This window comes from Passer montanus, unplaced genomic scaffold (assembly GCF_014805655.1).
Source record: "Passer montanus isolate IOZ18808 unplaced genomic scaffold, ASM1480565v1 scaffold5, whole genome shotgun sequence".
Classification (NCBI taxonomy): domain Eukaryota; kingdom Metazoa; phylum Chordata; class Aves; order Passeriformes; family Passeridae; genus Passer; species Passer montanus.
The window spans coordinates 12,711,591-12,734,774 of NW_024369929.1; the positions used below are offsets into that span (position 1 = coordinate 12,711,591).

General features: G+C 39.5%; 1 protein-coding gene across 4 annotated transcripts in view; it reads left to right on the forward strand.

The window, feature by feature from the left end:
- Positions 1-23,184, forward strand: part of MCTP2 (multiple C2 and transmembrane domain containing 2) — a 117,650-nt gene that overhangs the window by 46,946 nt on the left and 47,520 nt on the right. For 3 of the 4 annotated variants that reach the window (XM_039723485.1, XM_039723486.1, XM_039723487.1), the window contains 6 exons: positions 614-744; positions 7,180-7,366; positions 8,092-8,185; positions 11,934-12,036; positions 13,691-13,793; positions 22,782-22,883. In XM_039723485.1, coding sequence (XP_039579419.1) covers positions 614-744; positions 7,180-7,366; positions 8,092-8,185; positions 11,934-12,036; positions 13,691-13,793; positions 22,782-22,883 — 720 coding nt within the window. The remainder of the gene's footprint in view (positions 1-613; positions 745-7,179; positions 7,367-8,091; positions 8,186-11,933; positions 12,037-13,690; positions 13,794-22,781; positions 22,884-23,184) is intronic. The other variant, XM_039723489.1, reaches the window with a different exon arrangement.

Below are 23,184 nucleotides of genomic sequence, written 5' to 3' on the forward strand. Positions count from 1 at the left end.
AGGCGCATCTGAAACCTGCACTCTGTCCCTCACATCAGACCTCAAACCAAGGTCATGATATGTTTTCTATTTAGAAAAGTAGTTTTGAAAAATAACAAATGGTTTAGTTACTTTAGACTAAATAGATGTTATTCCTGTTACAATCCCTTTTTATGTGTCTCTTTAATGGTCCATAGATGTGTTGTGAATCTGCAAGGCTGAGCTGTTTGCTTAACACAGAAGGGTGAAAAAAATACTGCTTTGGGTTCCTTAATTCATTCAAATTTGTTTCCAGGTGATTGTCCTCAAAAGGGTTATTCCTGATTTCTTCCAGTGTGTGATGGTGAATGATGACCATGGAGCTGGTGGGGTCTATCTTGTATTTCAGAATTTTTCCAGCCATTCATTCAGATAACAACTGTGTATTTATTGTTATTGAGAGGGAGGAAAGAATATTTAGGAAGATGAGACTGTATGTGATGGGCTGGGAGCTTTGGTTGGAATGGCATTAGTACTTGATGCTCTAACATCCAGCCTTGTTCTGTAGAATTTATTTCTTTTTTCTTCTTTTTGATTTACTGTGAAAATAAGTACTGTTTAAGAAAAGTAAATATTATAACTGCATGTTTTCTAGACACTGTGTAAGAGTGCAAATCCTCAGTGGAGGGAACAGTTTGATTTTCACTACTTCTCTGACAGGAAGGATATGTTGGACATTGAGGTGTGGAGAAAGGATAACAAAAAGCATGAGGAGCTTTTGGGAACGTAAGTTGGGTTTGAGTTAGATTTTATTTTTTGGGGGGGAGGGAGAATGGGGTAAGTACAAAAAATAAAGTTATTTTGATTATTTTTTAAAACTAATCAATTTGTTTTCATGACCAACAGCATAATGTATTTTTCTGTCCTTATGCCAGTCATTTCTAGGTTATGTTTACATTATGTGTATTAAAACTTATTAGTGGGTAATCAACTAGCTAAAATCTGAATGCAGAGACACCCAAGCTGTCTCTAAAACCCGAAATACTGTGGGAGCTCAGCGGCATCAAGAGGCAGGATTTTTCTGTATTTTTGTGATGATACTGCTCCACATCTTTATATGCTCTGCTGGTGCCAGCCCAGGGATTTTGTGCTCCTTTTGAGGGCTGTGTCCCTTTTTTTCTGTTTGCACTTTGATGTGTTCTTCTAAGATTCATTAATTCCACTTCCTCTGAATTTGTACAGTGTTGTTTTCTTAGTAGTACCTCTCCCTTGCTTTGGCTTTCAGCATTGTCCTGCGGACCCATCTGCCCAAATAACATCTGTGCTGTTGGGGACCTGCAGCAGCACCAAGAACGATTCACTCCACTGGACACCCTCTTTGGTCTGTCCATGCTCATCTGCTGACAGGATCACTGCCACAACTCTCATTTTCCTGAGGGTGGGGACCCTGCCTGCAGTTGTTTGCTGCTCTCACCTGGCCAGGGTTTCACAATGTGCTGACTAAATAACAGTAACTCATAAGAACATTCTCTTTAGGCATTCAAATAGTTTGAGACTATTCACTGAGAAGAACAATGCCCTTTGGCTCTGCAAATGTTTGTGGTTTTGCAGAGCAGGAAATTCTTTCTGGCTGAGTGCTGTTGCTCATCACATGGAGAAGTGGCTGAAGATGAATCTGTTCCTTCCATTCTCACAGTTACTTCCATTACTTCTGATACTCTGTTTAGAGTTAAGAAATAAAGCAGTGTTTCAGCTTGCCTCAGGTCAGTCTCTGATCCTGGAGCAATTCTTCCTGAGGTTTTTCCCCTTTATTTTAATTTTTCCCTAGGCTTCCCCTGCCTTTTTTCCTACTGGTTTCTGGCAGGTGGTGTTTAGTGTGGCAAAAATGATCAGTGAAGTGCTTATTCTATTCAGCACTGGTGAGGTCTGTGTGGTAGATTTATCTTAAAGAAAAGGTAAATCCCTGCAAGTGTTCAAGGCCGGGTTGGATGGGAGCCTGTGCAGCCTGGTAGAGTGGAAGGTGTCCCTGCCCAGGGAGGGGGGGTTGGAACAAGATGATCTTTAAGATCCCTTCCAACCCAAACAATTCCCTGATTCCATGTTTAAATTTATTTTTGATGTCTACGTGGAGAAAAAAATTTTTGCTTTTGTTCTCTTAAGCACAGCAAATTGGCTGTAGCATCAAAACAGGAAAAACTATATTAGTTTTTGAAGAGCAGTTGCAAGAATAGGTAAACACCAAGTGCATAATAACAAGTATTGTTTTTCGAGTGTAGAAACTTTTTGACACCCTATAAATAATATTTTATGAAGGGTTCAAATGCAGTCTAATCTGGAGAAGGATTCTATTGGAAAAACAGCATTATGAGGTGCCATGTTTATTGTCTCCATGATTTCCAAGTTGAGTTTTGAGATTTCTGGATTTCACAACATCATTGTAAGAAATATTCTTTAGTAAAATGTTTGTGGGTTATATTCGGTCATTACACACAGCAGTGCAGCCAACTGCCCTCAAATAATTTGCATGGCTTTAAGGAAAAAGCAAAATTTTCTGGATCTGGCTTAATAATTTTGTGGTCAATTTATGAATAGAATTAGAATTCATTATGGTCCCTTCCAGCCTGCTCAACCTCCAGCTGCGTTGATTAAACCTTTAAATATATGCATGTTCTTAATATTTCAATGAAGTTGGAGGTGCTCACAGTGGAGTCGAATCTGGTAAACTTTTGTGGCACAAAGACTCCTGTTAATTCCTTTAGACCCAGAATTTCAGATAGTATGGATGCCTTAAGACTCTGGAATATGGTTCTTCTCCCAGGCATAATTTGTTTTCAGGGTAAAATATGGTTCTTGAAATAGGACCTGAAGTGTCTGTGGAGAGCATGGAACGTGTAGAATAAGGAATGCCCTGGACCTCTGGTGCTGAGCACAAACACCTGGGGTGTTTGTCTGCTTCTGAATTAGTGAGGAAACATTTCATGTCACCCTTCTATCACAAAACAAACCCTCACTGTCAGTGCACATCACAAGCTAAATTATTACATTCAGCCTACCTGCAGTCTCCTCAGAGTTTCAGCTGGGTCCAATTTCTCTTCCTCACTTAAAAATCCCACAGCCCTGAGTGGTTCAGCTGCAGGCTCTGACACTGAGGGCTGGCTGCATTGTGGTGCTGGCTGAAATAATCCCTCTATTTAGTCTGCACAGGACTGTTAGTAACGTTTATTGAGTGCTTTTTGTGTCCTCTGGGAGAAGAGGCACGCTATAAACAGGAGAGGATGTTAATGTATATGAATAAACAAAGGTGTTAACGTGTGCAGAATTTGTCCAGGCAGAGTTAAATTGTTTATGCCAGGTTGTTAGAGAGTGTTTCTGTGTTAGGGGATATGTTCTGGAAAAAGAGATGCTGCAGAATGTTGAAGGTGTTTGCCTTCACATATTTACCTCAAGAAGGAGATTTTTCAAAAATGGTGAAACTTAAGACTATGAGCTCTGAGACTGGAGTGCATCCAATATCTTTATGATGAATGCCTCCAGGAAACTGTCTTTGCAATAAGAAGCAACCCATGTTTTAAAGGCTGTGCTGTTGGGATGGAGCAGTAAAATCCCCATTATGGCTGCAACCAAAACCTTCACTTAAATCTCACCAGGCCATAGGATGAATCAGAAAAAACAAAATTTGTCCATTGAAAAGGTCATAATAAGACTTTATTAATTGTTTCCCTGACACCTCTAGCATATGAAATTTCAAGTATTAATCATAGATACATCTTTCTGTACTCTCTGATGATTCTGATGTCTTTTGTGAAGGGCTTTCAAGGAGTCTGCAGGGGGTAAAGTGGCACTGTTGTATACAGATTTTTCTGTATGTATTTATACATATTTAAAGATTCCTGTTATAATTTGGTTAACTGTGATTGGGAAAATAAAATACAACTCCATGTCTAGTAAGAAGCTAACCTCAGCACCTTTTAGTGAAATTTTAACATGTGATTCTCTGATAAACAAACATTTTCATCCCAAATTTGTGTATACTGTTCTCAAGTACAATTTCTCTGCAAAATTAGTAAAAAATAGGGGAAAAGGAAGCTGCAGGCGAGGGCTTTAAATCAGAAGAACAGTCTTAAATCAAAACTAAAGCTGTACAATACTAGAGGCTAATATAGAGGTGTAGACCTTAATACTGATCAGGAGGAGGAAGGTAAGCATTTAATTAATTGTGGTTAAAAGAAAGGAAAGTGAAATTATACAGTTGTGTGCACAATGCATTCTTAACTTACAGAACTGCAGCCCCTATAGATTGTGCATGTAGCTACTTGTGTGAAAGATTATGTCTGAATTTAATATATAACATAGCAAAAGATGACAACAAGCAGTGCTGTTCTGTTCTAAGACAGGATTACTGTTGAGAATTTAACTCAGGAGATCATTTGTATCACCTAAAATACAAATGATCTGAGAATTTTGCCCTTTGCATTCAGAGCAGGCAACTTTTAAACAAAAGTGGATTACCTCCATTTGTTTGATTCTGTGCCCATCACAAGTCTCTTACCACTTTCCTGTGAAATAATTATGTGTAGTAAGATCTTGCAGATAGAAGGCTGAGAAACAAGGAAAGGAAATGTTTCTGTTTCAAGAGAATGAGGGAAGTAGTTTGGAAATCATTAGACTCGTTTTAATAGTGTAGAAGTGTTAGTGTGGAAATTGCTGAATTTATATAGTAAATTGAATGTCTAATTGTTTTACCAAGCTGCATTCTCTGCAGTCTGATTGTATAACCTAAATGAAACAGAGTGTCTTTTTTTTTGTTTTTTCTTAAGTCTTTTGCCAGTGCAAATGTGGATTTTCTTTTCTCACAAGGTTTTTTTTTCTCACAAGAAAATATAGGCATACCTTGAGTGAACACAGATGTTTTAAGGAAAGTTAGTTTGCACAGAAATCAGACATGATTTGAGGAAGAAATATTTACACTCCACCTCCTGCTGTTTCCCCTCCACATGTGCATCCCTCTGACCTCCACACCCTTGTACTCCATCTTTTCTTTAACCTTATGCAAATTAAATTCTTTTAAGAAGAGAAGCAATTCCAGCTTGCCAAAACAAGATAGAATTATATTTAACTTTGCCTTTGACATCTGGTGGAGTTCGAGGTTAGGTGGGAGATGCACTGTTGTCCGAACAAGTTGTGTTTTCTGTCTTAGTCCATGGAAAGTTTTAAACATAAAAACAAGTTTTAATCATAAAAATCAACTGCAGCTTTTCCCAGTTGTGGACTGTGTTGAGTGGGTGGTGTATGAAATGCTGATGTGGGAGACATGGCCTCTGTTGCCAGCTGAACCACAGAGCAGCTGGGTGACCTTGAGATTTCCCCTCTCCTTCCTTTAGTTTCTGCATCAAGAAAAAAACCCAAACTAAACTCCAAGATAAGGATACGTCCCCCCTTTTGTGCTGATACCCAAAGTATCACTGGAATTGCTGCAGCCTGAGACACAGTGGTGTTAATGCAGCCAAGGTGATGTTGACCTCCAGTGTGGAAGTGATAAGGGCTTTTTCTCAGAAAGAAATAAGGTCTTTTTCTCTCTTTGTTGTTGTTTTGTTTTCCTTCCTGCTGTAACTTTTCCTGTCATATTTTTCTGAAGAGTCTAGGTGTAGCAATGAGCTTTAAATGCAACCTCTCACACTTGGAAATAGTGTTGAGAGGCAGCCTACGTGCTGAGCCGTCTTGGTACTCTGCCTGGTTTATTTTCCTTCTCTTTCAAAGCACTTGAAAGCAGTTAATAAGAGTAAACTTGAAACCTGTTGTACCTCCAGAGCAGTGGAGAGAAAAGAGCACACTTAAGGCAAAGTCATTCCCATTGATTGTGGTCAGAGGAAGCTTAAGGAGTTGTGTTTTAATACACAGAGCTACTGGACAGCTTAGAAACTCATCAGAGCAGTGGCTTTTACTTCATAACATGGTTTCTTGGGTTCTCAGGCTGAAATGTTTTGAGATTTTTTTCTCTTTTTTTTCACCCCCTTTAGCATTCACAGAAAATAGGCTGTTAAGAAGCGGAAAGCATGCAATTTATAGCAGATGGGCATAAACTGCTCCAGCTCTACTACTGGAATGGGATCAATCAGGAACACTACATGCACCATTTACCCAGAAGAAACACACCTGGGGGAACCCTGTGGAATTTTAGCCTATTAAGACAACACCTTAACAAGTTTAGTTTAAATAAAAACTTGTCGGCAGGCATTAAGTGAAGCAAAACCCCTTGCTCTACATCAGCCACTGCCCTTCCCTTTGAGGAATGTTCCTACTCTTGCAGCGTGGCAGCAAACCTTCTCCTTCCTTTTTTCAAAACATTTTTTTGTTTGTTTCATTTTTGTTTGTTTTGTTTTTTACCCGTTTTCCATCTGTAACTTTTGCTCAGCCTGTTCTTACGAGCCAAGCCCCACAGAGGTTCAAGAAAGTTCCACCCCATTTACTGGACTTCTAAATAGAAGGCATTTAGCTGAGCCAAGTGATTAGACTTTTTGTTGCATTTAACCACTCCCTTTGTGTCTAACTGGCTGCCTGGTGATCTCTCTGCTTTAGACCATGCTCATATTTTATTGTTGTCTCTTTATGAATGTTTCTCTTCCATCCTCTTTATTTTTATTTTTGGAGGAAGCATCAGGTTAATGATACATATTACACGCAAGGAGTGGGTGGGGGACTTTTAAGACAATCCTTCCCTTTGGGAAATATAACAGTACACTGAAAATGTAGCTCTAGTAAAGCTTGTAAAAGAGATTGGGGCATACAGTATAATGTAGCATAAAATCGAGTATGTGACTTTAAAGAAACTAATCTATTTTAGGCTAATGTTTTAAATTTTGCATTTGCCCCTTTCCTTTTCCCCCAGGTGAAATTGAATTGTGTTTCAAATCCATCACAAAACACTGGGGGATTTTAGAGGGGAAGTGAGGCAGGCCAGAGTTAAGTTTTCCACCTGTACTTGAAGCCCAAACCTTTTACTTCCCCTTACCAGTAGACAGACCAGAAAGCAAAATCTGACAGTAAATGCAATAGAATCTGCCTAATTAGTTTCCTGTGCTTGATTTTGGGATGTTTTTATTTTTTGCACTGAAGAAGCAGAAAGTTTTGGTGCCTGCTTGCTGCTAAAATCAATATATTGTTCCTTTATTAATTTTTTTACCACCTCTTTTTCCTTATTAATCCTTGGCAATGTCGTTCCAGGTGCCACGTTGACATTACTGCCCTGCCAACAAAGCAGACCAACTGCTTGGAGCTGCCTCTGGAGAAACACCCAGGGTCCCTGCTGATGCTGATTGCTGTTGCCCCATGTACAGGAGTGTCTATCTCTGATCTGTGTGTCTGTCCTTTGGGAGACCCCAATGAACGGCAGCAGATTTCTCGGCGTTATGTGAGTTTGTCTTTTCTTTTTTTTTTTAAATTTTTTTTTCTTTTGAAATAGTCAACATTTCAGGAAAAAAAAAATTCTCCAGTCATAATGCTATGTCCCCTACCAAAGTAAACTATTAAGTGGACTAGTTGCATGTTGAATGACAAGGAGATTGGCAGGGCAGATAGACCTCAGCAATTTGGCTGTTTGTATTTGTTGAGTTTTAAACTAATGCTGTTCTTTGCAAACTTGAATTGTGTTAGGAGATTATCATGGGGAATGAGACACTGAATATCATGAGGAGATAATAATATACTTAACTTTATTCCCTCCTTTGGGAAGGTTATTTTCTGGTCTTTAAATGTTGGGAGATAAAACTTTGTGATGGCTTCCACATCCTCAAAAGCTGGTCAGGATGGAATAAGTGTATTTCAATTTGTGCCTGGGGAGGTTTAGATAGGATATTAGGGAACATTTCTTCACAAAAGGGCTTTCAGCACTGGAACAGGCTGCCCAGACAAGTGGTTGAGTCATCAGTGCTGGAGGTATTTAAAAGATGGGTAGATGTAGCTTTTAGGTACATGGTTTAGTGCTGGACATGGAAGTGCAGGGTTATTTGCTGAACCTGATGATATTAGAGGTTGCTTCCAACCTAACTGATTCTGTGATAAGTTATTTAGTGGTCCATAGTCTCTGTTTCTTACTGAATTACAAGCAAAATATATCTTTATGCTTTCTCCTTGCAGTGTATAAAGAATTCCTTTCGGGACATGAAGGACATTGGCTTCTTACAGGTCAAAGTTTTAAAGGCAGTGGACCTGATGGCAGCAGATTTTTCAGGTATTTTATTTCTGTTTTGCAATATATGATGCTGTAACATATTGCTTTGCAAGGATCAGTTGATCAAGGAAATGATCCCATCATCTCTCCAGTGCTGAAACCTGCCTCAGGAAACTGAGATACCAAATGGCTTTGACTGCCAGAAGTATCTGGGAAGGTCCAGTAGATGGAGATCTTAATTTCCCATTAGACCTGAGCAATCTGACAGATAACTTTACAACAGCACATCATGCTAAGTGTTTTTGCCATCAGGAATATGTAAAGTAAGAGTTGATACACAGCGATGGTGCTTGCAGAGCACCTGCAAAGCAGAGCCTCTCCATCTTCTGTCAGGTGTCTTGTGAGCTGGGAGCAAGACTGAAAGATGTTGGGGTGTCTGATGTGGTGCTGGGTGTGTGGGTTTGGGTGGTGCTGCAGGCTGTCACCTGAAAGAGAAAACTTGTCACTAACGGGGCTGCGAGTGCAATGGCTTTTTCTTAGAGCTTATTTGAGGCTTCACTTTGGGGTGACCTTTTTGGTGCTCTTACTCCATGAAAAGTATGGATTTTCCACTGAGCTGTTCCTCAGGTTGTGCTCGATCCTGACAGCAGTGGACACTAACACCTTTTAAAACCACAACTTTATATTGTACCTCTGGGGAAAGTCTAGGAGGTTGATATTTCTCTGTAGCGACTGCCTGGATATTATTATTTTTATTATCATCTTCTCCAGGATTCTGGAGACCTTTTAATTCCCCTCTCTATCTCACAGCAGCTCATAATTCACAGGCATAGCATTGTGTGTTGTGTATTTGCTGACACAGTCATTTTTTAAAGATAACTTGTTGATAAAGGCAGGAAAGATGGTAGAGGGAAAACATTTTTGCTCCATTCCCTTGTTTTTGTAAAGGCATTGTTACATAAGAGAATGCTGCTCCTAAAAAAGGAGCAAAGGAGAAAGCCCACGACTAATCATGGTATTGTGTTAGGGCTATATTCAATTCACTAACCGTGATTTGGAAAAAAATGTTTACTGCAGAGAGTAATACTTTAAGGAACTGAAGAACTTAATTTTAAAAAAAGAAAAAAAAAAAAACCAGCAAAAAAACAAACCAAAACCTGTCAATAACGAAAGGTAACTCATAAAGAAATCCATATCTAAACTGACATAATATATAGGTCCATATGGAATTGGGAGTGTAACTGCACCTTGCTGACTAATTTAATTTGGTAAGTGTAGCACAGCAGAGCAGCCCCAGCTTTGCCATGTGCCAAAAGTTACATCTAGAAATATGTGGAGTTTTAATATAGACAGGATTTGTGGAAAAAGCTGAGCCCAGAAGGTTATTTACCCTCTGGAAAACTTTGCTGATGCTGAAGCAGTTGCATCAGTGATGGATTTGGCCCCCTCTCCCTCAGTACTCAAACAGGAGCATGTGGGTGGATAATGAACATTGGAAGAGACACGCAGGTTCTTGATTCTGATATTCAAAGACTTTTCATAGAGTATGTGATACACATTCCTTGTGCATAGCACAGAATGAAATTCTGCTTAAGTAAAAGGTTACTCAGTCTGTCATTATATTCAAAATAACCCAGGCTTTGAGCCTGATTCATGAAGCAAATGACAAATTGTTTTTCAATGGCAGTGCTGAAAATATCCTAGTATTATGCTGTAATAGACCCACCAAATTGCAAAAGGATGCAGCCATTTTAGGTAAAAATAGCATAATTTCTGATCATGAAATGAGAGACATAAAGATTAATTATCTGTTCTGAGCCATTCATAAATGATTAGTGCAGCAATTATGGGCCTCCATAATAGAGCCCTCCTAGAGCAGTGCCATATTTCCTGCATTGCCAAGGAGACTGCTCAGATTTATTGTTATTGATAAAAGTAAATTCTAAGTCCCTGCTAAAAATCTAATAAAGGGAAAATCACAGAGGGAATCAGAGGTACAAAGATTTCCAAGGGTTAATAGAGGAGCAGTGTGAGCAGGTAGTGTCCCCTCCCTGTCCCTTCCCATAGCAGCCATGAGTCTTAAATACCCCAAGTCCCACAGCCTGGTGGGTATGATGGGTGTAATGCCACCTTATACCTTATTCCCACAGTAAAGATTGGATTTTGGTGTGATTGGGATCTCTGTATGTTGCCATCATAGATTTTAATTGCAAGTTTTTATTCTGCTGTAATAATAGTGATCAGAAAACACACACTATCTGCTTTGGTTTCGAACAGTGTTCTGAAAATCCATATTTTACTCTTGGACATAAATTTTTGGGCTGATTTCCAGACAGCTGTATCATATATGTAGAAGCTCTTCACCCACAGCTAGCCCAGTTTGAACCTTCCATACTTTTATATTCCTAGATAATAGTTCTGTTGATGTGGAAATGACTTTTTCTGCTTTGTTGGATGTTTTCTGTGTACGCATGAGAGTTCTTCTCAAACACTGCATTTGCTCACTGACCAAAAAATAGCATTCAGAATACCAAATTATACAGTGGGATTGTTTTTGGCATATACCAGTTTGCATTTCAAGCAGTTTCTCTGAAAAGCTACATGCATTTTCCACACTTATCAGGGAATGGGCATGTAAGCTGAAAAGGAGAAGACAAATAGATTCCAGTAATACACATGGTCTTTAAACTTTACCAATATTGACTAGTTAATACCCACTGTTTACATACTGAAAAGATTCCTGTTTAGTTTATAAATTTCTGAGAGTTAGACCTTTAGAAGCTCTGCATTAATAATACAGAAAATAAAGATTAAGAAAAGGATAGCTTTTGCTTAAATAGCTTGTTTGTCTGATATCTAAATCCCTGCATTGCTGACATATTTAGTTGCCTACATAGAAGTTAGGCTGGAGTGTCTGTGGCTGAGTTGTACATGAGCATTGGAGATGAGATTAAATCAGATACTGAGCCAGACATGCTGGTAAGGGGCCACTCTGCTCACAAAAGAAACTGCTGACTTGCAATGAGTTGGTAAAACTACAAATTCATTTAATGTGAGTGATCAAAAAATACATTAGCAAACATGTGTTCACCTAATAGATTCCATGTTGACATCCTTCTTTAGAGAGGAGGAGTTTTTCTGCCTTTTTTTTTTGTTTTGTTTTGTTGTGGGGGGTTTACTCTGTTTGCTGTAAGTACAATACTTGGATCATGCATGGATTCTCCAGTTGATGTTGGGTTTTGTTTAAACTGTGGCACAGTGTAGAGCCTTCATAGCTTCAAGGACTTGCTCACATGGAACTAATTGAAGAAATACTTCTGATTTCAGTCAGTGTTGTGCTTCTTTTCTCATGATGTGGATACTTAATCCTGTAATCAACTGAAGAAGACCACAGGCTCTAAGCAGAGGATAAAACAGGGAGTGTAACTGCAGCCCTGCTCCTTCCCTGGCTCAGAGCAATGGTGCTGCTTTCCTAAGGGCAGCTGAGTCATTTTCACCATGAACAGATTTTTCTTGCTCTAAGGACTGAGGGATGATTCACTGAAAGTCTCAGATTTCAGGTATTCAGCCCCTGAGTGAGCTGTAAGGTAAGTGTTGGAGTTTCCAGAACTGGGAATGATCAGAGATTCTGGGTTTTTTATTTTTTTTTTTTTTTTTGCAAGTTATTCCAACAGAATGGGACTCTTCACAGTTGCTTTAATTTATCAAATTCTATTAAACCAATCATTTCCTCAGCCTTACTGCAAAGAAGGAGTCTGCATACTAAATACCATAACTGGTCCACTTAATTTTTATTTCCTTTCCCTAGGCAAAAGTGATCCTTTCTGTGTCTTGGAGCTGGGAAACGACATGCTTCAAACACACACCGTTTACAAGAACCTCAACCCAGAGTGGAACAAGGTTTTCACATTGTAAGTGGATTGCTTTAGAAACCATGCAGCAACTCCACTTAGCAGCTTAACTAGGAAAGCTATTGACTTTGGGAAAATGCAAAGGTCAAGTTTAAGATATGTCATTTTTTTCATAGTCAGAGAGGATGTTGGAGAAATCTCAAATATAACTTAATTAAAGCCTTTTGCCTTTTACTAGTTCTTGCATGGAGTTTATTAATAGAAGTCATTAAAAGAAAAATTACTGTGATATTTATAGGAAGAATCATGACTAGACATAATGGAGTCATAGTTTGATCCAAGAGATAATGTAACAGAAAGTTGAGACCAGATACTCACGCCTACATTTTCCATAACTTGAAATAAAATATATTTCACTGAAGCTTGGTGGAATCCTTGTTTAGTTTGGAATAAGCAGAGAATTAGAGCTCATGTTGGTGTTGGTCTATCTTCTGAATTCAAACTAGTCAAATGCTCCAAATTAGATGCTTAAATTTTTATGGAAATCATGGTATTCTTTTATTTGTCACTTTATTAATAATAAAAGTAATAATTTTGGTATTGCTTTTAGGCAGCCCAATTTTTTAATCTTGCTTTATGCTGACAATGATTTTTGTGAATAAGTGAGTGAGATAAATGTCTCCCAAGACCGCAGCAGTCTGTGCAAAGGCTGGCAGTGAAGCTTTTTTGACATTTGCATCTGTCCACTGGAAGAACAGTTTGAAAATGATGAACTTGCTAAAGCAACATTCATAAATACTAGGCTGGATGAGAACACAAGAAAAACTATCTGATTTCTTTAATAGAAATACTTTGCTGTATTTCTGTTTAATTCAGGGATGCAGCTGAATACTTGTCTCTTGGAGTCCTTTCTCATACTTTGTTCTCAAGAAGCTTCCACTCATCACTGTTTTTTCTGAGACTGTGCCAGCAGATGAGTCTTGTCGGATGTTCAGCCAGCAAAATAAATCCAATAACAATCCAAATTTATTTTATTTAAAAAGAAAGTTTGTGTCTGTACTTCCTGTGGGTCTCAGAAATGTCAGCTATGGACTTTCTCTAACTTTCTTACTAATGTTGCCTGGCTGATCCAAACACCAAATCTGCAGAGCCAGTCAGGCACTCACCTCTCTCCTTAGATTTTTGTCCATTAAAAAAGAAATTAATTAAACCCCTTAAAAGCTATTGATGATTTAGATTTGTTTTGGAGCAGTGTGGGTTGTTTTGGGTGGATGAGTCCATTTTAGCTGGATCTTTCAGTACTACTACAAAGCTGTCCCCATTATATCCAGGTTTTCTGCAACACACTTTCCTGTGTGTGTCACTGTGCAGTTTTAATGCAATGAAACTTGGGTTTGAATTCAGCCCTTGACATCTCCCAGTTGCCAGACATCTCTGTTGGAGAGCTGAGTTTTACATTGATAGCAACACCAATACAAAAAATACCAAAAAGTCACTGTCTGGACCTAGTCATGCAACTGAAACATGAGGGAAAAGCTTGGGGAATGCCCATCACTTGATTCATTTTGGGGAGGAATTTAATTAAATGCTAGTTATATACCCCAAGGTAATACAAACTTAATTAGTACAACACTAGTCTCAGATCTTTGTGGAGGAGGCTGTGTGCATGTGTATTGAATATTACTTTTTATGTGTCTGCACTTTTTTGTTCCAGCCCTATTAAAGATATTCACGATGTTCTGGAAGTGACAGTGTTTGATGAAGATGGAGACAAACCCCCTGATTTCCTTGGAAAAGTTGCCATCCCTTTGCTGTCTGTAAGTTACCTTTACCACATGTATTATGGTTGCCTTTTTCCCCCCTTAGCACAAAACAGCACAGATTTAAACAGGTTTTGTGATCTATACCTGCCTTAGGTGGCAGTGTTTATAGTTCTCCTTAGTGTAACAAGCATTGTCCACCCATCTTAGTACAAATTTGGTTGATTGGAAAGCAAACTGCAGAAATGTCTGTACTTCATCAGTGCCACGTAGGTCTGAGAACATAATTGAGTTGTTCTGTGTGTTTCCACATCATCTTCTGAAGGTAACATTTTAAGCATGTCCTTGTTCTGTCTTGCTTCTTTTTACTCCAAGAAAGTAATTGCACATCACAGTCGGATTGAGTAGAGATAGCTGTTGTTACTGGCACAGCTGAATGAAATTACCTAAAAGGGGTGTTTTCCACTCCATAGTGCTTTTAAAGACTGGTGGCTTTTGTTCTGTAAACAAATACGTGAGGAGGGAGCGCTACCATGGGAGTGTAAAATCAAAACTGGAAACAAAGCGAGCTCAGGGGAAAGTGGTTGCTCTGGAGATTAAGGAGAGTTGAAGCTTTTTCAGAAACAGCCAAAAAAAGGCCAAGCTAAAGAGAGTGGAACATGAAAGGATCATTAAAAGACTTTAATAGAGGAATGGGGAAAAGCAGCTTTGTGTTTGGTAAGACAGATTTAATTTTGAAACAAGACTGGTAGTATTAGTGAGCAAACTAGATCAAGAGGACGTAAACAGCTCCATGTGTATGTGCAGTGTCACAGAAGGTTCTGGTAGTTTTTACAGTAACGTGTAGGAAGAACTTTCTAGGCTGTGACTTATTAAATCAATTAGTAGATGAGGCTTGAAACATCATGGGACTCTTGTGTCATATTAGCCAAGTTGTGTAAACACGTTTAGCTGTAAGCATGGGGTTTGCTGTGAATTGGGAGGCAGTGATGCTCTGCAGGAGTTCCCTGTGCCGAGGGGATGCTGTGACAGATATTTGTGCAGTGGAGCCCTGTGCAGGAGTGTGAGGTGATGATTTGTTGTACAAACATGCTGGTGTGATTCTCTGGGTTGTTCTGTGCAGGAGTTGGACTCCAGGATCCTTGTGGGTCCGTCTCAAGTCAGGGTATTCTATGGTGGCATTTATGCTTTCCATATATAACCACAGCAGCACAGGCTGTGGTGAGATGCTTTTGGTAATGCTCGGTGTGATGCTGTGGGTAATAGCACTCTCAAATAGGCAGATGGTGGATCCTGATTGAAACTGCACAGTACAAAATTGCAGTCTTGTTTTGAAACATCCCTGTGAAAGCAGATTCACCTCTGCAGAAAGGCTGGCACACATCTTCCAGGGTTGAGGCAAGAGTTTATCTTTGAGTTTTAGAGGTTGGCTGCTGCAGGAAAGGCAGTGATGGGTTTGTGGGGTTCTGTCCCAGCAGAGACTGGAGAAGTGGGAGAGAGAAAGCAAAGATCCCATCTTATCAAGGCAGGCCATATAAGCCTCGCAGCATCAGCACAGTTTAGGTAAGAGACTAGTCAAGATCAGAGAGGGGGGACTGAAACATTTGCTATTTCCAAGTAAATAATGAACTGCCCAGAAGACTCTTGAACTGACTTAGAGGATATGATCCCAAACTAAAGAATGCTTTACAGTAGTAGGAAAATAGGTGCTCAAGTGCTCCAGTTTTGTTGTGATTTTGTCTAAATAGGTGTATTTCTTGTATCTGTGAATTAAAACCAGTGTGGCTTCTGAATCTTTTCACAGAAGTGTATATGCTTTCATCCACCCTGTTCAGTTCACACTGGGGTCTGAAACAGGAGAACCCCAGCAATCTGGGGATATGAAGGATATGAGGATCTGAAGGATCTGAGGAGTAAACACTGAGCTCTCAGTAGCCCACGCTGTTGTGAGCTTTACAGTGATACTACGTGATCTTTTTGGGGGGGATATTTTAGATTGTTCATCCATTTTTGTAGCTTGAGTTGTCAATATCTTCTATTTTAGAATAATAGTAGAGTCAGTTGGGCATGAAGGATTATTTGATGTTTACAGGGAGGAAAAAACCTCTTAACATCTTTTATTCCATTTTTGATCACTTTGTTAATTTCTCCCCGAGTCCTCGTATCTCTGATGTTACTGGAAGAGAGTGGCTGGAGCAGCTGCTCTCCTGCAGACCCAGTGCTTGCCAAATGGCCTGCATGATCGGCAGCAGGCTGTGTGGGCTCACAGTGAGAAGATGTTAGATTTGGATTTTCTGTTGATTTTATAGGCATTTGTCAAGTATCCCTTAGGAAGCATGTAACAAGGCAGAGGAGGGGAGTGCATGTGTGTGGTAATGTCCAAACTATTCAGTGTAGGTTTTTCTGTGTCCAAGGTTTGGGACAAAAAAAATAAAATAAAAATTGTTTATGCTTTCCCTTGCCAACTGATCTTCTTCCTTCCCATCCAAACTTCTCTGCCTCCTATTTCAGTCAAATCTAGTGTAAATATACTCATCTCTGCTTCTGATTAAAACCATTTTGCACCTATTAACTTGGTCTGCTCAGACAGAAAACTGTAATTTTCTAAGCTCTTTTTCTTCAAATAGGAATTTCAATGTATGTTGTCATTTTGACTGTAACTTTGAATGTATCCTTTGAACCATTTAGATAAATATACTAAGAAAGAACAAAAGTTAAAGACTCAAGGAAGCCTCACAACCATATAGATTTAATTTCTGTATGTAATCAGGCCTGATATTTGCCTGGCATTGAATTGTATTTGAAAATAGATGTGCTTTTGCCATTCTTTTTTCCTGTTAAAAATGCACAAGTTTGACTTGTGAGCTGTCAGCACGTGAAGTAAGTTTACTTCAGGAATTGTTCATGGATGACTAGATCCTTTTCTTAATGAAAAATTGCCTTGAGTAAAGTATGTGTTGGAGGGATATGAAATGTTTAATTAATATGACACCGAATTTTGGGTTAAATATGTTCAGTAGTCCCACACTGGCATTTTGCAAACATGACTACACCCTCATCATCACATTAACACAGGAATAACCTTACAGCACAAAAATTCAGGGATGGTGAAATTATGTATTCTTTCTGTTCATCCTTGACTGTGATCTAGGGTTATTACAGGCACCAAATAAGAAAAATAAAAAGCTGGGCAGCATGAGAAGAGTTTTAAGATGCCGAATGATGAATAAAGCTGCAAACTTCACCTTCTGGTAGAGGTGATAAAGCAGAATTGGATAAATGCACATTTTGTGAGCAATAAACTTAATTTGGAGACAAAGGGAGAGAAGTTTGTAGTTTAGCTTTAACTTTTCCATGTTGATCAACCTGTTGTACTTTTTTTCTCATTTTCTTTTTATCAAATTAGTCCTCTAAAGCAAGTGTGAGACCTCATCTTAAGCACTGCTCTGGTCAGCCACATTCACAATTTACACTAGGAAGGAAATAGCTCAGTGCTACCATGGCATCCAGCAAAATAGATCCTTCTCTTGCCAGAGGTGACCCATAGAGCATGGCCTGGCCAAGCCTTGGGCTGGGAGGGAGATTTTGGGGTGTGGGGAGTGAAAGGGAAGCCCATGAGCATTGAGCAGACCAAGCTTTTGTGCCAGAACCTGGAGAAGAACCTGGGCAACGGAGAAGTAGGGCAAAAACTTTATTACCTCAAGAAAGAAGTTTGATAGGTTTTAGAAGTTTTGTAGGTTCTGGGGGACTTGAACTAATTATCAAAGAAGTCCTTTCTGTCTCTGTGTTCCTTTGTGTCCTAGATCTTAGTAAAGGCACCCGTGTGTCTTTGTGAGGGTCTGTCTTTTTTCTTCTGCTTCAAGAGACTCCTATCTCCTAGAAGGCTGCAAGTTATTAGAGACGTGGGAGCATGTAGTGTGCTTCAATGAATTTGAAAGCAGAGTATATCAAATATCCTCATGTAGAAAGGCCTTTGAGTGAGAAGTTGTAGCGCAGAATGGAATGTTTTTTATCTGCTGGATTATCAGGTCAGAGTAGTCCTGAGCTGCACCCTTTTTTACCAGCCAACAGGAAGAGGTCTATGAAATATTCTCAAGTGCCAGGCAAGGTCAGTAGCCAACGATACACTGAAAACAAGGAGTGTGCCTTTGGCAAGCTTGATTGTCTAAAGGATGGCCTGGATTCAGAGAGCAGACACCTGATGGTTGCACTTACTTAGCACTTGACCATAAGTGCACAGTCCTTTCCAGGAGAAAGTTTCAGAGTTTGAGAAAAGTGAAATTGCAGTGTTTATGCAATGGAGGCAGCTGTGAAGTGTGCTGTCTGTTCTGACTTTTATCCTGATCATGAACCAGGATTTTTGGAATGGGGAAAATCCCCCACCTCTCTTCCAGGGAAAACAATGTCTTGTTGCTGACATTAGATTCTCTCCCAGCTACTTGCTGCTCACTGAAAAAGTACCAACAGGGATGTTGTCTCAAGTATCACCTAGGATCCTTGTGCTCCCAGGGTTTTCAGCTCCTCCTCAGGCTGGCTCGAAGCCCTCCTATGAAAGCCCTGCCTGCTTTCTTTCAGTCCATCAGCTCCATATCTCTTTGGTCTTTGGATAGCAGTCCTCTGCCAAAAACCCAAATCTCCATTCCTCTTCGGATCCCACAGAAGGTTACTCAAAGTGAAGTGTTTGGGGTAAGGAGTTTTGGGGTGAAGGAACAAACATTTTGTACAAAATTGGTTTGGTGCACATGGCAAGACTGGGGAGGAACAAAACCCTCTCTATTCACGTGCAGGTGAATCAAATATGTGGCTTGCTTTCATCTTTTCCTGGGGAAATACATCCTTTGATAAGGGGAGGTGTGTGTCTATTACAAGACAGCTTTATGTTATGCAGGGCAAATGGGATGACATTGTGCATCAGCAATGAGCTCAAGCAGGAATATCAGAGGTCCCAAATGCTGTAGATGAATTACCCTTGGAGAGTAGCCATTACCCTCTCCACACGTCACAGGTGTTGATGTACAGAGGTTTAACCCAGCGTTCTTCTGTCAGGTCATCAATATATGACATTGAATCTGCATCAAAGCTGGATACAGAGTGAAGTTTTCTTAAAATCAATGTAAAAAAAAAAGCCTCTAAACCATATTTCTTTAAGACAAGAGCAATGAAAAAACACGCTTTGCTGCGTAAGGGTCCTGTCTTCTCCGTGTTTTGTGTCATATCAATCTTGGCTTTTGCTATTTCATTAAAATTCCCAAGCGGTCAGAAGGTTGTTGCTTAATAGATTTAGCATTGGCTGGCTACATCAATACTGTGTTTAGTCACATTTGTTTTACTGGGGACATCTGTGCGAAGAGTTTAGCAAATATATTCATTCATTTGAGAGGAACCTGGTGCACTTTGGACCTTGACTGGATGGTGGTCTCATGTACCTCAACATTTCCTTCAGTTAGAGGCAACTTCAGGGAGTGTTTTGCCTCAAGTGCCTCTGTAGGTTGAAATATTTATTGCAAAAAAGGATTTCAGCTTTTCTTCCAACTGATAGTTTCCTTTTTGTGGCCCTGTGTGGAGAAGGAATGTGATATAGAATATACAGGTCTTTCTGTGAAAATCTGGCTGTGGTTTTGTCCTTCTCTGTTGATTCAGAAGAGGGAAGTGCCCCAAATATCAGAAATTCCCATGGAATGAAAATCCAGACTGTTTCTGATGGTGACCTTGCAAAATACAGCATGTGGGTGTGGTAGGCACTGCTGTTCTGGTGTTAATCCCAGGGTTATGGGCAGTCCTGCTTGGTGCTTGAGCCCCAATAAGCTATTAAGAAGCTTTCAGAGAATGCAGGCATTCGTATTCAGTGAGGATATAAAGCATCATCAATAAAGGAATAATATTATGTTTCTTTTAAGGTGCTTACCTGCAGATATTTTCACATTTAATTTAAATATTCCTTTCCCTTCCTTTTCCCATAAGTAGATGTTAAGCTGTTTTAGACACAGTTATCAGAACTACTCATTGAGACAAATCCATGTGACATCATCAGGTTTGTAGCAAAAGGTGTCTGGGTGACAGAAGAAACCTGATCTTTCTGGCATTGTGGTCCATCCCATGACTCCAGCTCTGCCTGCTCTTCTCCACAGCTGGAGAGAGCATTTCAGCAGTCTTTGGGGACAGCAGAGACTGGGGGAAAGTACCCAGAGAGCAGAAAGAAATAGATGCAAAATGAAATTTTTGTAACTGTCTGTCTCTCAAGTTGGGGGAGAAGCTGAATAGAATCTGAGCTCTGCCCCAAGAACAGGATGCAATGAAAATTAGGAGTATTTAAGGCTCTTTTGCATGTTTTTTTGTGGGCACAGTTGGGACATGCCACCAGTGTGATCTCCATGCAGTCGTGGGTCTTAGAATTACCCTGTACCTTTTGTTGAACCATGCTGCCCCAGTGCAGTGCCAAAACTGCAAGGGAGTCTTTTGTTTGGCTTATTTTTCAGGTGTTTTTTCCTTTTTATCCAAATGAAAATGCAGTGGAGACAGGCCATTTCATAGCCTGCCATTCTCTTGTGCTTTTTTCCCTCTAAAGAAAGTCTGAAGCTAAAATATCTGTATGAATGTTTAGTCCTAAGTTGCGTTCTACTTGCACATATTTTTTTCAGACAGTTTGAACACTTAGAATGAAACATGCCAAATAAATCTGATTCTAAAACTTTATTTGCACTGCATTATTTTCTGCCCTGTTCAACTTAAGAATAGCAGCAACAATAACAATGACACCATTCAAGAAGTTTCCCAAGCAACACCTATTTACAAATAGAGAGGTGGAAATTACTTGTTGCTGATTTAAAACTTACTGTTTGAAAACACCTGCAGACACACCCAAAATGTTTGATTCAGCTCCAGCTCTTAAAATGAAGAGTCTTTTCCCCAAAACATTTTTTTGAGGACAGAACACCACAGTATCAGGCTCGAGTAGTCAGAAACATTTTCTTTTCCTTTTTCTATCAATTTAGCTCTATGTCACATTTCTTATCCTTGTGGGTTGTGCTCTTGAAAGATGTAAAAAGAAATATATCCCAAAGAATATAAAGAGGCTTTCCCACTATCTGTTGCTTCTGGTGTAACTGGCTGAAATGTGATGAGAAATATATGTACCTGAAATACAAGGAAATTCAGCTCCACAATGAATAACCATGGGGAATCCAGAATTAGGATATTGTGATATATACTGGACATCTGCATTTCTGCAGACACACTGGGAATAAAGTACATTCTGTCCTTTCACAGCAGAACCCATGAATCAAAGCTCAGGCTAAACCTGTTGCTGCTTGCACTACGGACCTCAGACCAAATCCTTCTGTCTCAGTATTCCTGCCATCAGTAAAACCATTTATCCTTTAATTTGTAAAATTTAACAAAACCACTATTTTCCAAACAAAATTTTATTTTCATTCAGTAAATTCAATTTTTTTGGCCTTTATTTTTTGAAGGAGGGAAAAGCAAACTGGTGAGAGAGCAGAAACCTTTATAATGGGTTGACAATGCTACATGTGGCAGTTGGCCCAAGGACCTTCTGATGCCAGTCCATTTGGCCCTAGAAAAGGGTTTAATCACTTTGGCAGCTCTTCTGCTTTGAGGCTGCAGGACTGCAAAATTTTTTTTTTTACCTGCCCCTTTTCTGCAGCATCCTTTGCTGCCAGCTCCAGCACTGTGTGTGCTCTCTTGTGGTGAAAGCAGAGGTGCCTTGTGATCAGTTTAGTGTTATTGCTTTTACTTATTAGTATTAAATGAATTCCACACCGGTCTCTGTAACTGTAGAGCTTTGGGTGAGAAAATAGCAAATAGCTGGAATTCCTGGCTCTACTCCACTAAGGATGCAAAGTTGGTCCTTGTCAGATCCCTCTTCCCTTTCAACCCTTAGGCAGAAATCCCATCTACCATTTGACAAGCTGTTTTGGTATAGAAAGGGTGGAGCAGCATTGGGAAAGAAAGTGACCTTTCCCTTGTCTTGTGAAATCACTTCGTTCCTATTACACCTTTTTTTTTTTTTCCTTACTCATTTCTACCATGGTTTATATGAGTGCCTCTTCTAAATGCCAGAGCAGCAATAGCCATTTTAAATATGGTTGCAATTTCATGCCCCCAAATTTCCTCTGTTATGTTTAATCTTTGATCATTACAGTCCCTCAATATAGCTTTTTGGTAAGCTGCAGTTTTTTATGTTACTGCTGTTTAGAATTAACTGGTCTGCTTCCTAAAAAGCCAAATGTTTAATCAATACATATCCCACTGTGTGTAATAAATACATTTCTGCCATCATTTTTGAGAGAGAATGCTTTTGCTTTGAGCCAAATAGTTTACAAAATGGCAAGGAAAGTATTTTGTTTTTGGGTTGGTTGTTTTTTTTTTTAATAGATGCTTAATGAGATAGGGCCAACGCGTTGATCAGAGCAGAGAAGTGGTATTGAAATTCAGGGGTGAGGTGGGGGGAGAAGTCTTTTACATGAATTAGTTAATTTTGAACATTTGTTACATTAGCATTCGCTCCACTTCAGCTGATGAATTTCTTTGGATTGCATTTGTTTGCTGGGTGATAATTTGATAACGTTGCAATAAACTAAGCATTAAGAAGTGGTTTCGTGTACTGGAGTGTGCAATAGGTAGGTAAAGTTGTTGTTTGTGGCTCTTTTCCTAAACTTTGGAAGAAAAATCCCATTTTAAACTTGTAATAACAGAGGCTGATTACTTCCCATCAACTCACTGGCTTCCAGGGCAGAATTTTCAGATTGGTTATTACGTGCAATGCTCTACTATAAAGTACAAGGTCTGAAAATTAAAGTTGGACCATAAGAGATTTAATCTGCAATTTTATAGGTCTCTAATCCAACAGTTGTTTTGTATTTCAGGATCTGAGTATATTATCAGGGTTTGAGAGAAGTTTTTATTTTATATTCTTTTGTGCTTGAGTTATAATTATTTATTTATTTGTTTCTAGTGTCTTTAAATTATATTGAGGGTTACAGCCAGGAAAATATTGATGCTTTTTCTCCCCACCCCAAACTATAGATTAGAAATGGTAAACAAAGCTGTTACACGCTGAAGAATAAAGACTTGGAACGTGCTTCAAAAGGAGTAATTTACTTGGAGCTGGATGTCCTATTTAATCCTGTAAGTCAAAGTATTTTCTTTTTGCTTATCACTGGTGTAAGAAAAGTGCAGATCTGCAAGGACGAGGGTGGGGGTGATGCTTTTAAAACCAGGAGCCAAGCCAGAAAAGTCCTGACCCCATTGCATCTGGTGGTGGAGGGATGTTTGGTGCTGTGAGTGAAGAAGATTTGGGCTATCCCTGTGGCCCCTCCGGGTGGATGGGACAGAGAAGGGGCATTTCTGGAGGGACAAATAACCACAAGCACCTTAGGAAGGAGGTGCTGATTGCTGCAGCCAGGGCTTCTATTGCAACAGCCAAAAA